The sequence below is a fragment of the Lissotriton vulgaris genome, chromosome 2_1 (genome assembly GCF_964263255.1).
Source record: "Lissotriton vulgaris chromosome 2_1, aLisVul1.2, whole genome shotgun sequence".
Taxonomy (NCBI): domain Eukaryota; kingdom Metazoa; phylum Chordata; class Amphibia; order Caudata; family Salamandridae; genus Lissotriton; species Lissotriton vulgaris.
In genome coordinates, this window is record NC_141687.1 from 1,460,627,041 (window position 1) to 1,460,644,102 (window position 17,062).

At 45.6% G+C, this 17,062-nt stretch overlaps 1 protein-coding gene across 1 annotated transcript in view; it reads right to left on the bottom strand.

Annotated features, from left to right (window-relative positions):
* PKNOX2 (PBX/knotted 1 homeobox 2) overlaps positions 1 to 17,062 on the bottom strand; it is a 1,229,177-nt gene that overhangs the window by 989,238 nt on the left and 222,877 nt on the right. Inside the window, exon 2 of the mRNA XM_086957319.1 lies at positions 14,141 to 14,257. Coding sequence (XP_086813445.1) covers positions 14,141 to 14,257 — 117 coding nt within the window. The remainder of the gene's footprint in view (positions 1 to 14,140; positions 14,258 to 17,062) is intronic.

Sequence of the window (17,062 nt, forward strand, 5' to 3'; positions counted from 1 at the left end):
ATAATAGGAGAATCGCAATTGCTAATAATACAATGTAATATTGGGGTGCCGCTCGCAGCCGTTTTCCTGTGGGTGCAGAGACTTTCATTTGCCCAAATTACTTGCCTTTCTGGGACCGCTGGAGAGACACTGCTGCCAACTGATTTACTGACCTGGGCTGACGGAGCACAGCAAGGATGCGGGACTGCGAGGACCAGAATTCTGAGCGCATACTGATCAGACGCAGCTGGCCATCTTCCCGCCCACCTCCTCCCTGCAATACATTACGGCTCGCGCCCCCGCTCCGCGGGAGCCGCTTGCAGCCGTTTTCCTGTGGGTGCAGAGACTTTCATTTGCCCAAATTACTTGCCTTTCTGGGACCGCTGGAGAGACACCGCTGCCAATTGATTTACTGACCTGGGCTGAAGGAGCACAGCAAGGGTGCGGGACTGCAAGTACCAGAATTCTGCACGCCTACTGATCAGACGCAGCTGGCCATCTTCCCGCCCACCTCCTCCCTCTATTTAGCCACGACCGCTCCCGCGAATCGCGGGACGCGCGTGGGTGTGCGCCAGGCGAAGCCCGGGCCAAGGGCGGGCCCGTTTTAGCCCGTTCTAGACCGGGAGAGACCGGACCGGGCCACCCCCCTTTTGTTTTGCCGCCTACACAGCAGTGAAGCAAGAGTCGCCGTAAGCCGTTGAAGCGCTTTCTCGCCCATTGGAACTGAGCAAAATGGCAGGTCAGGGACTGAGGAGCAAAGCTGCATCATCAGGTGAACTAGTTGCAGGTACCATGGACAACTTCATAATAAGAGCTAGTTCGCATTTAGCGCACGAAATCACTATATTGGAGCGGCGCCTCTCACAAAAACTTCTTAATGCTCGCTGGGGTATATAATGAACGCGAAAACGCCGGAGAGGCGCGAGGATTTGACTATCAATGAATGTGCAGATAGAACAGACATTGTAAACTCTAATGGGTCTCAACTCTCGGGGGTGGTGCACCACTATGTAATGATCTTAATTTACCAACTATATGTGAAAGCAATGTTCTATCTAATGCACAAGTGTATCTTGCAAAAGATAGTTTAGAAAAACAGAGTGGCAGGCAGTTATGGGGGAACCGTGAAGGGGCTATACCTAAAAGGAAACGTGTGGCCCATAAATCTGTGGGGAGAAAGGCAAAGCTCGCAAGCAATCTGGTTGCTTGGTATCCGAAGGAATGGTCACCATAGAGACTTCTGTTACTCCTGCCCCCTTAGTGGTGAGTCCGCCTACTTCAATTTCGGGCGATCCTAATACCAGTATTTTGAAATCACCGGAAGATGAGCTGACGATTGCTAATTTGGGTGTACTTTTCAAGACATTACCGAACCCTCTTGAAGTCAGACTTGCCCAGTTGGAATCGAGGCCAGTTGGAATCGAGGCTGACAAGTATGAAAAGGGCCACTGTGATTGCTGGAGATGGCCTGAATAAGGTGAAAGCTATGCTGAAGGAGGGAGCGAAGGGGAAGGGCCTGGGGAAATCTTTAGTAGATAGCTCCAACCCTAATACAGAGGGGGGCTCGCTAGTGCAGTGCACCCCTATTACGAATGCCCCGTCCCAATCTCTGTTGGGGACTTCGACTATACCTAATAATAGTGATCAATCTTGCCGAAAGGAACCACCAGAAGACAGTATCATTCCAAGTAAGCTGACACTAAATGTACCCCCGAGGCGAACCCCTTGGTAGTTGTTCTAACGAGAGTGCCTGTGCTGGAGGCATCCGCAAGTGAATCTTTTGCCACGCTTAAAAACAAGGTCATTAGTTGGTTGAGCTAAAATAAGCCTCTTCCCCCCTAAATCTCGAGCGAGATTTTGATGGTACGTAGGCTATCATGGGTAGGCAACACCACCAAAAAGATCAGCGGGGACTGTGTTTTGGTTAATTTTAGAGACCCGAGAACAGTCTCTCACATATGCTCCTGGCCTTACCAAGATTTTAACACGACTATCCGGCCACTGCCTCAGTCTTTTTTCTATCCACTAGGATTACAGAGTACTGACCGGGTAGCAGAGGATGGCTGGATGATAGTGGGAGCCAGTGGAGGGAGAAGAGGAAATAAGGATAGGAGAGGGAATATCCACCCCCGAGGCCCACTGCCAAACCACAACCGTTACAACTGTTTAGATATGGTTGATTGATATTGCTCCAAAGCGGCGGGGGAGGGGAGAACAGAAACAGTAGGTTGTGGCCATATGCTTACACAGATTAGCGGGTCCCTTGCATCTGACCATGAAGCTAGGTTCCATCCTGATACTCATAGCACCAAGCAGGTTGAGAGTAAAAGCACGAGTCGCCTTGAGCACCCACTTTTTGATAATATTGATCAGCCTGACCAGGCCGTAGGTTCACTCAACGCCCCAACGATCCAGGAAACACAGGAAACGGTGACAGCCAATATAAGGGGTCCTAGTGTGGTAAAGGTGGGTTTGGTTAATAACATCAATCCAGGTTCCCTATCAATATTGTCGTGGAATCTCGCAGGGCTTTGTAATAAGATGGCTTGCCCAGAGTGGGGATCATTTATAGATGGGAAGGACGCTTGTCTTTTCCAGGAAACATGGGCTAGAGAAGACAAAAAGTGTATTGGCTTTGCCTCTTTATCCCGGCAAGATGGGGGGGAAGGGGCGGCCATCGGGTGGCCTTACAGGGTGGGTGGGTTCCCACCTGGGCTGTATGGTTAAGCCGCTATACACATCATCCAACGATGTCCAGTGAGTGCTTTTGGAGTGGCCTAATGGCTCTAGGCTCGCACTGGTCAACGTTTGCTCTAGACCAGTGAGTGTCACTGGAGAGTCCAAAACAGTTGACGAGTTGTCCCTTTTTTTAAGTTCTATTTCAAATGGTGCTCAGCTCGTGATTACGGGTGACTTCAACTGTCATTTGGAGCCACTGCCAGGCTTGACAGATGGTGTCATTATGGAAGAAGATGAGCATTGGGGAATACCGCCATCGGCGGCTCCTCCTCCCAGAGCATGGACACAGTTAGCAGTCCAAATAATGGCGCTAACGCTTAAGCATTCCTTCAGGGCTTTTATTGGACGGCTGAAATCAGATGTATCCCCAAAATGCACCTACAATAAATTGGGACAAGAGTCTCGCCTTGATTATATATTTGTTGAAACTCTTTCTTGGGCTAAAGTGAGGGATTTCACTGTGCTTGTAAGAAACGACAGTGAGAACAAGGATAGTAGTGATGTTCCCGATCAGAGACTGACCCTATCTAATGATAGGCGAAGAGTTAAGTGGGCCAAATTAGTAGCACATCCAGAGCAGATTTCGGAGCTTTATGCTCGAATACTACCCGTGCTCGATGAGGTTGGTACCCTAATTGGGTACGCATACTCCCCAGATATGCGACTCAAGCTTGGGGTCTTGTACGAACAGCTAATTCACAACTTGGCTGAGGTGTTCTACCCTCGCGGGACAAAGCGGCAGACCAAGGGCAACAGAGCCACATGGTATTATTCCGCCTGTAGAAAAGCGAAGGCCGAATTAGTTTCTGCCCTGAAACAGAATTCTGATAAACTAGCAATAAAGGCTTGAAGAGCTAACTATAAGCACTTACTTTAGTGCGCTAAAGAGGAATGGGACTATGATAACTGGATAAGTCTAACCAATGCCCTTGCAGAGAGACCTGCGTAAATTCTGGTCAATTGTAAATACTGGCTCGGCGGAGCCAGCATCTGCCGTTGAGGCAAATATAGCAGCAAGTGCATGGGAGGACCACTTCCGGACCCTATATGCAACAGGAGATGGTAACTTGGAGGGGGGCATAGGGGTGCATTCCGCAGATCCCATTTGTTGAATGGATGTTGTGGACTTCCCGGTAAAGAAGGTCATTGAGGCAATACTTAAACTGGCCGCGGGAAAAGCCCCGGGGCTGGACAAGCTCCCGGGCGACCTCTTTAAGAATGAACCCACAATATGGGCTCCATATTTGTTAGTCATCTACAATGCAGTCCTTAGAGGTATGCAGTACCCAGTACTTGGCTGGGCGCAGAGATTGTACCTATTCATAAGAAGGGCTCTCCTCTGCTCCCAGCCAATTACAGGCCCATCAGCTTGATTGATGTGCCGCAAAAAATCTTTGGCAGGCTAATTTTAGATCGCCTTCAGGACTGGATGGAGGAAAACTTCATATTGAGTCCGTATCAGGCAGGGTTCAGAACAAATATATCCAAAATGGATCAGATTCTCCGCCTAACCCTGCTATTTTGGAAGACTGTCAAGATTGAGGGGGGATGTCTATACACGGTTTTCGTGGATTTATATGCTGCCTTCGACTTGGTCCCAACAGGCAAGCTCTGGGCAGTACTCGATGAGATGGGTATTCCCCCCAACTCTTGAATATATTAGTATGGCTCCACCAAGAAAATGTTGCTCAGGTGAGCTGTGGGAGGAATGGTTTGCTGTCCTCAAAATTCCCCGTTGGCAGGGGGGTAAGACAGGGGTGCGTCCTAGCATCCACCCTGTTCTGCCTCTATGTCAACGGGGTCATTTCTCACCTAAACGGGACGCTAAACATAGATGCCCCCAAGCTAGCTGGCAGCAGGGTGCCAGCAATAATGTTTGCAGATGACACCCTGCTGCTGACAAAATCCCTAATGGGGATACAACGGGTATTGGACGGGTTTGTGGCATTCTGTGTGGAACAAGGCCTGGAAATCAACGCCTTGAAAACTAAATTTATGATCTTTAATTCCCCAGTAACTACACGCCCAAACGCTACAATTGGAGTGACTAGGCTGGAAAGGGTTGAGACTTTTGATTATTTAGGGGTAACTATAAACGAAAGTATGACGTGGGCCCCTCATCAAATCAAATCCCAACTCAAACAGGCACAGCTAATAGGGGGTATTTTTAGCCTCTCTAATTCCTCCACAATCAAACCTATTGGTCCTCCCTTCGAGATCTACAAAACACAGGTAAGAGGTGCAGTCACCTACAGGGGTGAATAATGGGGGCATGTCTGTAGGTCTGACATTGTCATCACAGAAAATAAATTTCTCAGACAACTACTAGCCTTGCCCCCTAGTACCCCCCTGCTACCTCTTAGACTCGATATGGGCCTTAGGCCGAAAGACAAGGTGCTGGGCCTCAAGCCATTGACATTTTGGAGGAGGTTATGGAGCACACCGGAGCTCCTGGAGTACAGGCAGGAACTCCTAGAAATTTTAAATCTGGCTAATGCGGTGAAAATGCCATGGCTTGATTATATTAAAAATGAATTTATCAAACTAGGGGTCCCAGAACTGTGGTATGACCCCAACATGGCCTGCACCAGGGTTTCAAGAAAGAGCTTATCTAAACTCTTTTATGAAAATAAATTATCTATCTCCTTACGCAATGTAAAAACTGGCACCCTAACTGATTGTTTTTTAAAGGAAAAAGATTGTTATTATTTTGAATGTGTCCTGGATGATATTTTTCCAGTTTTAACTAGGAAGTTGTATTTACAGTGGAGGTATGGTACTTTACTAATTAGAGCTTTTACTACCAAATGGTCTCCTTCCTCCCCGGAAAATTGCCCCAGCTGCGGCTGTAATTTGGAAAATGACCTGCATATCATGTTTTTTTGTCCTGCCTATCGAAGAATAAGGAGGTATTGGCTTGTGCCTTTATGCAGAAACATGGGAATCACACACTGCATGCAAGCCTATTGTATTTTAAAAACAGATTTATCTAGCACAGTTGTTTTCGGTGTAGCAAAATTCCTTGCTGCAATATGGGTCAAGCGCAAGGCTCTAGTAAATAATGCCTAATTTTAATTTTTCTACATGCACTTATTCAAAATAATTTTATAATTGATGATGCAGATGTTTATTGATTGAATTTTGAATAAATATTATAATAATCATTGTGCCTATTTCGTATTATTCATCATCCAGGTATTTTCAAGATTTTATATATTGTAGTTTTTATTATTGTTTGTATATCTTTTTGGGCAAAAATCGCCGAAATAAAGATGAAAAAAAAAATATATATATATTGGACCAGCAACAGTGTACCAAATAAGGAACGGATGTTTGCAGACTGGGGAGACCCAACAAGGGCCTCAAAGCTCATGGACAATGAGCACCACGGTATATTTAATCTAATATAAGGTTCAAATAAACACACTGGCTTTACCAGCAACCTAGACATCACTGTTATATTGGCACAAGGCACTGACATGGATTAGATAGGATGGAGTGCTGACAGCAGAAACCCCATTATGTAATGGAAGCTAGCTAAATCACTTAAAAGTAGAATGCTTTTGCGCATGGGACATTTTTTGAATGTATAAGTTAGACGTCATCTGGGAAGGAGGTCCTATACGCACATTTGTACATTTCACGGACGTGTATAACATGCATAAAACACAATTTTACAGCTACTTACAACGGCATTGTGCCCTTGAGACGTATCAATAAAGCTATCCTGTCAGACGGACCCAACTCCCACTCCAGGCCATTACAGACAACAAGCATTTGCAATGCAATAGGTCTCGCATTAGGAAAGTTTGAGCTATTGGTCTTGTAAATGACAATTTTTTTATTTATGTGTTGGTTTTGAAAATAGTGCAATTAATAGCTTTGTCATTTACAATGCCAATACTTTTATCTTTTGCAAATGTGACACCTATAGCATTTGTAATGCAACATGTTTTGTATTTAAATGACTTAGATGTATTGATATTACAAATAACAATGGCTTTTAATTTTTTTAAATAATTAATACTTAAATAAAAGTTATTGTAATTTAAAATGGCAATAGCTTAAACTTTTGTAAATAACTTTTGTGAAGATTATGTTCAGTGTATTTTATTGTGATGAAAATCCAAGAACAAAAGTGAAATATTAACATCTTTTTGTGGCATTAGTAATAAAGCTTGAAACATTGAGAGAACATATTCGAACCAGTTGTTGTTGAATGGTTGCACAGATTGATACTGTGGTGGCGCTGAGTGATGTTGTGGTGGCGATGAGTGATGCTGTGGCATTCAGTGATGCTATGGGAGCACATAGTGATGTTGTGGTGCCCCTGAGTGATGCTGTGGTGTCCCTGAGTGATGCTGTGGTGGTGCGATAGATAGACAGAGTGAGGTTGATAGATAGCTAGAGGGATGGCGAAAGATAGATAGAGTGAGGGCGATAGATAGATAGAGTGAGGGCGATAGATAGAGTGAGGGCGATAGTTAGATAGAATGAGGGCGATAGATAGATAGAGTGAGGGCGATAGATAGATAAAGTAAGGGCGATAGATAGATAAAGTAAGGGCGATAGATAGAGTGAGGGCGATAGATAGAGTGAGGGCGATAGAGTGAGGGCGATAGATAGATGAGGGCGATAGATGTGTGTGTGTGTGTGGTTGTGTGTGTGTGTGTGGTTGTGTGGGTGTGTGTGGTTGTGTGTGTGTGTGTGGTTGTGTGTGTGTATGGTTGTGTGTGTGTGTGTGGTTGTATGTGTGGCTGTGTGTGTGGTTGTGGTTAAATGTGTGGTTGAGTGTGTGGTTGAGTGTGTGGTTGAGTGTGTGGTTGAGTGCGTGGTTGTGTGTGGTGTGATGCGTGTGTGTGTGGGGGGGTTGTGTGTGTGCCTGTGTGTGTGTGTGATTGTGTGTGTTTGTGTGGTTGTGTGTGTGTGTGCGTGGTTGTATGTATGTGTGTGTGCGGTTACAGAAGGATGTTTGTGGAAGAGAGCAGCAGATCAGCACAGCAGAAGAGAACAGGTAGTTAAAGAAGGAGGCGGGTGGAAGAGAGCAGCAGATCAGCACAGGAGAAGAGAACAGGGAGTTAGAGAAGGAGGCCGTGGAAGGGATCAGCAGATCAGCACAGGAGAAGAGAACAGGGAGTTAGAGAAGGAGGCGGGGTAGAAGAGAGCAGCATATCAGCATGGGAGAACAGAACAGGGAGTTAAAGAAGGAGGCGGGTGGAAGAGAGCAGCAGATCAGCACAGGAGAAGAGAAGAGAACAGGGAGTTAAAGAAGGTGGTGGGGTGGAAGAGAGCAGCAGATCAGCACAGGAGAAGAGTACAGGGAGTTAAAGAAGGAAGCGGGTGGAAGAGAGCAGCAGATCAGCATGGGAGAAAAGAACAGGGAGTTAAAGAAGGAGGCGAGTGGAAGAGAGCAGCAGTTCAGCACGGGAGAAAAGAACATGGAGTTAAAGAAGGAGGCGGGTGGAAGAGAGCAGCAGATCAGCTCAGGAGAAGAGAACAGGGAGTTAAAGAAGGAGGCGGGTGGAAGAGTACAGCAGTGTGTGGCGTGCAGCAGGGTGAGGCGTGCAGCAGTGTGAGGCGTGCAGCAGTGTGTGGCATGCAGCAGTGTGTGGCATGCAGCAGTGTGTGGCATGCAGCAGTGTGAGGCATGCAGCAGTGTGAGGCATGCAGCAGTGTGTGGCATGCATTAGTGTGAGGCGTGCAGCAGTGTGAGGCGTGCAGCAGTGTGAGGCGTGCAGCAGTGTGTGGCATGCAGCATTGTGTGGCGTGCAGCAGTGTGAGGCATGCAGCAGTGTGAGGCGTGCAGCAGTGTGAGGCGTGCAGCACTGTGAGGCGTGCACCAGTGTGTGGCGAGCAGCAGTGCGAGGCGTGCAGTAGTGTGAGGCGTGCAGCAGTGTGTGGCGTGCAGCAGTGTGTGGCATGCAGCAGTGTATGGCATGCAGCAGTGTGTGGCATGCAGCAGTGTGAGGCATGCAGCAGTGTGTGGCGTGCAGCAGTGTGAGGCGTGCAGCAGTGTGAGGCGTGCAGCAGTGTGTGGCATGCCACGTGCAGCAGTGTATGGCGTGCAGCAGTGTGTGGCGTGCAGCAGTGTGAAAAGCAGCAGAGGGATAGTAAGTAGATCCTGCACCTGTGAGCTAGGCTGTGATTTGCCCATGTGCGCACCTTCGTGTGCCTCGCTCTGCCCAATGAGCTGTATCCAGTGTTCCAGCCATTGGTGCATGCCGCGAGCACTGCCTCTGGGCGAGACCTGCTGGATTGGGTATTATGGGAGTCCGTGTGCCAGCACCTGAATTGAACCTATTGCACTTTCTCCTTGTGCCTTCCACAGACTGTTGTAAAGGACGTAACCTCTGTCCGACTCCCCGACCCGAGTCAAGGGCATTTCTGCGCTGGGTAGGAATGTGCAGGGTTGCACCGCAATACGAGGTGCTTGTTATGCAAACAAAGTGAAGGGTGCTTACATTTTGAAAGTAAACAGAGCCGTTTTATGGGGCGATTGATGTCACATGACCACCCATTAGAAGAGCACCGGAAGCAGCGTAGACAGCAAGCCTAGTTATTGTTGAGAAGAGTCTCCTTGCATGAGGACTTGGTCTGCACCTCGTTTTGCCTTGACCCACTCATTGGGAGGCACAGTTCATGGGTTAAAAAGTGTGTTGTGCTCAAGCAAATGAAGATCCTTAGCCCATGTGTGTTTTTTAATATTGTTTGTATAGCGCTCCATAGTCCCTAACAGCCCGAAGTGCTCATTCCTATGTTTTACTGATACAGATGAAGTGTAAACGTCGCTTTAACTGGAGTGTGGGAGCAAGGGAGCTTTTCCATCCTCACGCCTTTTGCCAGCGCATCCTGTATGAGACTGGCTTTTTTGGTACTAGATTTAGTGTACTTTAGGGGAATATCTGGGGTCGGAGCATTTGTGTGTACTTTTGGTTAATGCCTGAGGCAAATGTCTGATAGGGATCCTTTGTGTGTACTTTTGGTGAATGCCTGAGGCAACTATCAGTTGGGAGCATTTGTCACCTGCAGTCACGCTTGTGCTGTAGCAGTTGGTACCATAGCTACCTTTTAGGTGTTTGATCTACTAATTTTAAAGATAATGTACAAAAACATCATTAGACGTTATCTTTCCTCTGAGTATCACAAATTAGGTAGGGGCAACACCTGTTATTTGCGGCGCCCAGAGAGTGGCATTTTGCTCCACACAAAATGTTCATGTAGTGTTCCCATCAGCACTAACCTTCTTGAGGTACAGTCGCAGATTAGGTTTTCTTGAGTCAGTCATGAACTGCATGCACGCGTGAGTGTGAAATATGCCTGCACAGTGAACATGTGGAAATGTTGCAGCTGAGGCGTGGGTTTTGCTTTGTTTACCTGCCGGGCCTGCTCGTTTTGGCCACATTGCGCCCGTCACTGCGTTTGGATGGAGTTGTCCGAGGCGCCGAGTCCGACAGGAAGCCATTCATTAGAGACTCCCGCTGTACAAGGAACACTCCAATCACCTTTGCGTTTTTCCCGGAAGAGGATTCCGTAGCCTTAAAATCGCTGAGAAATATTTTTTTCCCCCTGAAAGTGCTATAGGAAGCGTGTACTAGATGATAGGCGTTTAAATTCATGTATGCCTTCGCAGTCTATGGTTTTGGGGCTAAATATTCTTATTGAAATACATCTTTAATGTCACTCTTTGTTTTCCATGTATTTTAAAACGATTATTAAAGTCATAATTTGAAAGTGTGTGTGTGTGTGTATATATATATATATCTATATATATATATATATATATATAGATATATATATATATATGCCAGTAAATCCGTCACTAGACACGAGGCAGCCGCCCCTGCCCAATTAAAAAAAGACAAAGAAGCAGACCCAGATTCAGTGCTTCAGTTAAGGTGCTTTATTTCTTCCAGCAAGCCAGCCGCCATTACTCGTTTTGCTTTACCACAAAGCTTGATCATATATATATATAGGTATTTCCTGGACTTGCATATGGCCAGTTTGCTGTATTTATCACATCGGGTGCATTAACCTTGCATACCCAAATAAATCCAATGGTATTAGACCACACAGTCATCACGTGGCTAAATGCCTCTACAGTTTAAAATTGAGTGTGTTTGAGTTAGAATATTGTAAAGTGGTCACCGTGTCGCAGTTCTGGATTTGTTGTGCTTTTTATTCTGGTTAAGTATGATCCTTCTTGACTCACTCCAAACCTCACCTAGCTAATATGATCTCCCAAATAAAACTATTCAGACTCTTCCCTCCTCTATTCCTCTTTTGTCCCAATCAAATTAACAGACTCACACTAATCCATTGGGTTCTGGAGTAGATGCTACCTTCCAAAAAGCTCTTCAACACCTTGCCCGGAGTAATAAGCGCTATATAAATACAATAAAAATGAAAGGAAATGCCATTTGTTGGTGCTCAGAGAAAGTCTTAAAAGAGCCTCTTTGAGATGGTCTTTTGTCTCTCCCTACAGTACCCCAGCTTGTTCTCTATACCCAGATAGGGTGAGCTCCTCTGGTCGAAGGCTACAACACTTATTCTGGCTGAATGTTTGTATATGCGGTTTGTCTCTGTGGCGGTCACCTGTTTGTGTGTGGGTTTGGAAGGAATCTGCTTTGTTTACAAGGTGGAACGTCGTATTTTGGGGGTCAAGGGTTCTTTGTTGTGTGTAAGTACCCATGATCCGCAGCACTGTAAACTGCATGTACAGTTTTTACCCTGAACAGCAATTTTGATTAATTCTTCAAATAGACCGGATTCATCTTTACCCTCAAGCGGGTGGGCTGGAGGTCAGATGTAAATGCATCGATATCGCGCCTCCTACCCTCTTGAGGCGTTGAAGCCTTGTGTTAAGATTTGTGGATCAAAATGCTGCGTAGGGAGGTCATGTCTGTTTGACATTGAGGGTCCAGAGAATTAATTTAGTTTTATTGATAATGTTAGGAACAGTAGTATGCAAGTGTGTAGTGGATTTGACAGTGAATGTGTAAAGTGTTTGTAATCCTCCGGATTTGTTATTGAAGAACACTTGCACGACCCCCCCCCCATTCAATTACTGCCACCACATGAGAAGCCCCTCCCCTTCTCCTCCCCACATCTTCGTTATTGTAATAAAAGATGGTTGCCATGGTGACCGTATGCCCATCTCCATGCTTCACCCACAGCCCCTGCTGTTTCTGTCCCCCTGCTGTTTCTGTCCCTGGAGGTGCCACACGCCCACAGCCCTCCTTGTTTTGGTTTTTTGGCGCATGAGCACTGGAGGTTATGCAAACCCTGAAAATGTAGTTGTGTGTGTAAAGCCATGGGTGTGATGGGGATGGAAAGGTAGGGCATCGTCACCTCTTCTTAGGTTTAAGGTGCTAAGAGAAGCAGGAGGTTTGGAGGACGTTTCGTTAATCAGATTGTGCGTTCCTGACAGACTTCATTCACAAAGTCGCCGTTCATCATTTCTGAATGAAATTGCATTTGTGTAGCGACGTTGACACGTCTTCATGAAGGAACTTGCGAGTATAATAGAAGACAAAATAAAAAATGTGATTAAAACACGCAACGCGGAAAAGCTTTTATTTAAGCCATCCTCATTCTTTCTTTTTATTTTTACTTGAAGTCACACGTTTTTAAAGTCACATTTAAGGGATGATTGTTGATACCCCTTTATAACCCTGGATTAAGGGTTATACTGACGCGCATCTCTTTAGGACATGGGAAAGCACATTTTGAGCCGGCCCTGGACATCTTTACACAGCCACAGGCAGCGCATGTTTTTAGTGGCTCAAAAGGCTTCTGGGAGGAGGGAGGCCCGAAGCCCAGGTCAGCGAGGCACGGTCACATGTGCCAGGCGTATTGGAGAGTTCAGCTCGGGACTTCTTAGAAACATTAACCGGGGCCTGTTCCCGCTGGATTCGAGGTTGTTAAAACCGTATATTTCCAGTATGGTATCTTTGTCAGTCTAAAGGCAGCTCGCAGCCTGCTTCTGACTGGACCCGTGTGGGGGTTGTCGTCAAGGAATTAGCTGTTCTTAAAATAACCCGATGGAACCGCTCTGGTGGCAGAGAGCAAACCGGAGTCGAAGGTGGAGGGAGGAGGCACATTAGGTTGATAGCTAGAAGGCACATGTAGTCGTGGATTTTGCGCTGGATGTACGGAGATAGAGGGACAGAGAGGAGGAAAGGTGGGAGGGAACACGGCCTGGGGGAAGCTGGCTGGGGAGGGGGAGGAGAAATCCGAGTAAGGCTGTGTGCCGGGAGAGAGAGGGGAGGTTCTGGAGCTGGGGAACAGATGGCTGGGCAGAAATGCGAGTCACGGCCTGGCGGCCGTGAAGTGTGAACCAGTGCGCGGGGAGGCAGGAGCAAATGGTAAGGAGGGCCTTTGAAGAGCAAGGCAGGGGGATAGAAGCGCAAGCACGTGCACTTCTACAAATCCGCATCGTGAAGTCAGCTTTGTGGTTTGACTGCAATAGGTCTCTCTGCGAGACCTAAAAATCACAATAGCAGTGCTACATGGGATGGTGATTTCAAAAATGTACCCTGAATGCGTAATGTGGGTTCCCTGGAGGACGATTGGGTAGAGGCCAACATGGCCCCCAGGGTGCTGGTCGTCTCCATTAGATTGTTCAACCAACTTAGATACTTGAAAAGGGTTTATTACAGTCCCACAAGACTAAGTAAAATAAGGCGCAACCTAGACCTCCATTGCCTGAGATGCAAGATGGAATTAGGAACATTTTATCACATGATGTGGGAATGCCCCACAATGCAGAGACACAGGAGCAGTATATGTGATTTTTTATCCCAGGTTGCGGAAAGGCCGATCACACCAGAGTCCAAAATGGTGTTGTTGAGCTTGGTGGACGAACGGGAAGGTAGGAAAAATACCAGATTATTGGTTCCTATGGGTCTCATCATTGAGTTGGTGCATGGCAACGGAGATAGGAATGAACTCCATCACTGGCAGAGTGGACTCGTCGTATGGATTATTGTGCCAGAGCAGGCCGATTTGTATATAAGTCAACAGGGTGCTTGAAAAACGTCAAAAAGTCTGGGGAGATTGGAATAACCAGTTTGCAAATATCAATTTGTGATATATGGGTAGTTAATCAAAATCTTGATTGCATGTTACAATCAGGAGACCGTGCTTGCTGTGATGCTAGTAGTTATGCTTTGCTGACATTCATGAATAGATTTATTGTACCAACAAAATCAATAGTCATACAAAAAAAACTGCACATGGTTTCCTGAGTGGTACACAAAAATACATGTTCAAAGATCGCAATGTCAACCTGAATAAGAATTATTATGACATAACAGATGTATATCAAGAGAGCATGAGCAGATTTTCACTTTATGCAATTATAATTATGAGTATGTTTTTGAAATCATGAGACTTGGTTATTACTGTGATAGTTATACATTACCAAATTTGGAATGGCTCTCATTTTATCTTCCTCAACAAGAGAGACGGCATCAACCTTGGCAGGCCTGGAAGCTGCAACCTTTTGTGACACCTTAACCAGCCAAGCACTCTCACTAGCCTAAAGAAGCAAAGTACATGACTTAGCAGACTTAATTCATGGTGCGACAATTACAAACTATTGCTTGGCTGTATCTTGCTGGTGCATGTAGAACTTTTTCAAATTATTACACAAAACAACAGTTATGTATAAAAATGTAATTGACTGAAATCAGTTAAACCCCATATGAAGTTACAGAACAGAAATGAATTAATATAAAAATATCCGAAATATACTTAATAAGAATTTAAAAAGTTATTTCCCATGGAATATACAGTTCCTACGAACGTATATTTGTTTGGCTTTTTAGTCCATTTACTCCATCCTCTGTTCACAAAGTCGTACCAATGTTCTGGACAACAACTTCAGTTTTGCTTTGAGAGTAAGGTGGAGCAGGACCTGGGTGGCAGATACAGAAGCCTTTTGGCCTTCTACTAGGCATATTAACGCATAAAAAGAAACAGAGTTTGCAATTTGTACAAACCTGAGTCTTGGCGCCAGATTGTCTAAATTGTACGAGTTCCAATCAATTTGCCCCAGCGCAAGCATGACTGCTTAATCATTTGAATTAGTTGAATGATGCAAAATGTTGTTTTTGCGCTGATGCATGGAGCAAATTTTGGGGCTGATTTACAAGTCCCTTGCGCCACCGGTACAACACTTTTTCCCATATTAACAGTGACGCAGAGGCGGCGCAAAGGGCTTGTAAATGAGCCCCATAGTCCCTCAGTTTCAATGCACTGGTGGAATTTTCATAATCTGTGACTCAGTTGTCAATCTTGCCTAAACACTAGTGATATCTCGGGATTGGAGTTGGCTTCGCCGGGTTTAGGTGGAAGAGTAGCAAAGTAACTTGACACAGTTCTCTGAGTCTCTGAGATACGTTTCCAGTATACGGGCTGCATTATCAAAGTGTAGGCACAGCAGGAATGCCAGGGGTACAGTAGAATGGCTTAACCCTTATTTTTAAAAAACAAGCATTGGCATAGCCAATAGATCTCGCCTCTGGGAACTTATAAGTGTTTAGCCAGAGATATTGACTTAACCTATGTCTTTAAGCTGTGCTGTACAGAAGTGTGCAGTGTGCTGAAAAGTTATAATAAAGAAGTGTCAGAAGCATTTTTGTTACCTTAGATATGTCCAAAAAAGCATTATGTACAACTGAACGACCATATTAAACAAGCATTGGCATAGCCAAATAGGTCTCGCTTTTGGTATCTTGTAAGTGGGTAGTTAGCTAGCATATACTTTATGTGCAGTAATATAAAGGCTGTGAGGTAAAAAGGCTGAGTGGATGGGACAGAAGGGGTCGTTGGGGCTGGGGGCTGCAGCGTGGGAGGCAGAGACGGAAGAAAGGAGCCCAGACTGGAATTAAGGATGGTGGGAAGAGTAGCAAGAGAAGGAGGACGAAGCCTATCATTAGCAGTCCAAGTGGCGTGACAAGGGAGAGGGGGGACAGATCGTTGTAAATATTCTGGGTACTAACGTACCCATTGATGGAAAGACTAGCATTCCATGCATCCTATGTGGCAATGCTTGTCATGTGCACACAGTGGCTTGTGTACGAAGACGGGAAGCAGGAATGGGGAGGAGGGTGGGAATGGGGAATGCAGGGAGGGCACGTTGCTCCTGAACACTGGGCCCTGCTTCCAGGACATGTGAGGCACCTTTCATAGTAGAAGTGCATTTGTATCAATTGAGCTCGGAAAAGTACCGTTTGTGAAGCAGCATGACAAATACCCATAAGGATGATTTAATAGCAACTTGTACAGGAATAGCGACTGGCCTTTTGTTCTGCCACATAGTATAATATTTCCGGGCATCATGTTTTCAAGCAGAATTTTCCGCTGGGAACACAGTGCATGAGGTAGACGCTAGTTCTCCTCTGGCACAAACATTTTCCTACTGTGCATCCAGTTTTTGTACAGAGCAAGATTTTTTCGTTATAGATGCATGCATACTTTTTTGCTATCGAAAAATAGTGAGAGTATCAGGTAGAAACAAGATGCAAATAAGAGAAAAGTCTACCATGGAAAAGGATCACCAGTGTTATGTTCCAAATGAAAATCCTGTACCATAAGAAATACGAACATCTGTAAATGATGCAGCGGGAGATAGGGTATCCCTGTAATGTTCACTTGGCAGATAATATCCAATTATATTGCCTGTGTCAGAAAACAGCCTATCTGAATCGCCGCAATCACATTCTATATACCTGTACTGCAGCTTTACATTTCACCCAATGACTCAAATGTCCTGCAACTCAGCAATGATTACCCACAAACTAAATAAAAGCGTTAAATGCTACTAACAGAGCATAGTGTCTCAAAATAGACCTAACAATGTTCTTTAAAGCAGCATCAATTTCCAAATAATCTAGACTTTCAGCTTTCGGTAAATTGTCTCATGCAAGATGTTATGTTCCTGGAGGTCCGCCCCCGGCGCCCTGAGGGCTGGACGCGCTGGTCATGTGACACCCTATAATAAAAAGAGGTCTAGCACGTGTGCGGGCGTTCAGAGAGAGACGCACAGACCGAGCAAGCAAACTTATTCCCAGTGTCTGACTGAGTTTATTATAGGGCCACGTGTTAGGCCTAGCTAGGATTAGATGCCCCGGAATGTAGGTCCCAGAGTGGTATCTCTAGGGCAATCCTGTCCCCATCTCAGGACACAACACAAGAAACATATCTGCGGGAAAAGTTAAATGCATACATTTGACTTAACTCCTGAATTATTAGGTCGAAATATTCAATACCTTCATTGATTGGACACCAAAAAAGCAACCAAAATATGCCAGTTCCAACTTTGTAAAACTAGATAGAGCCC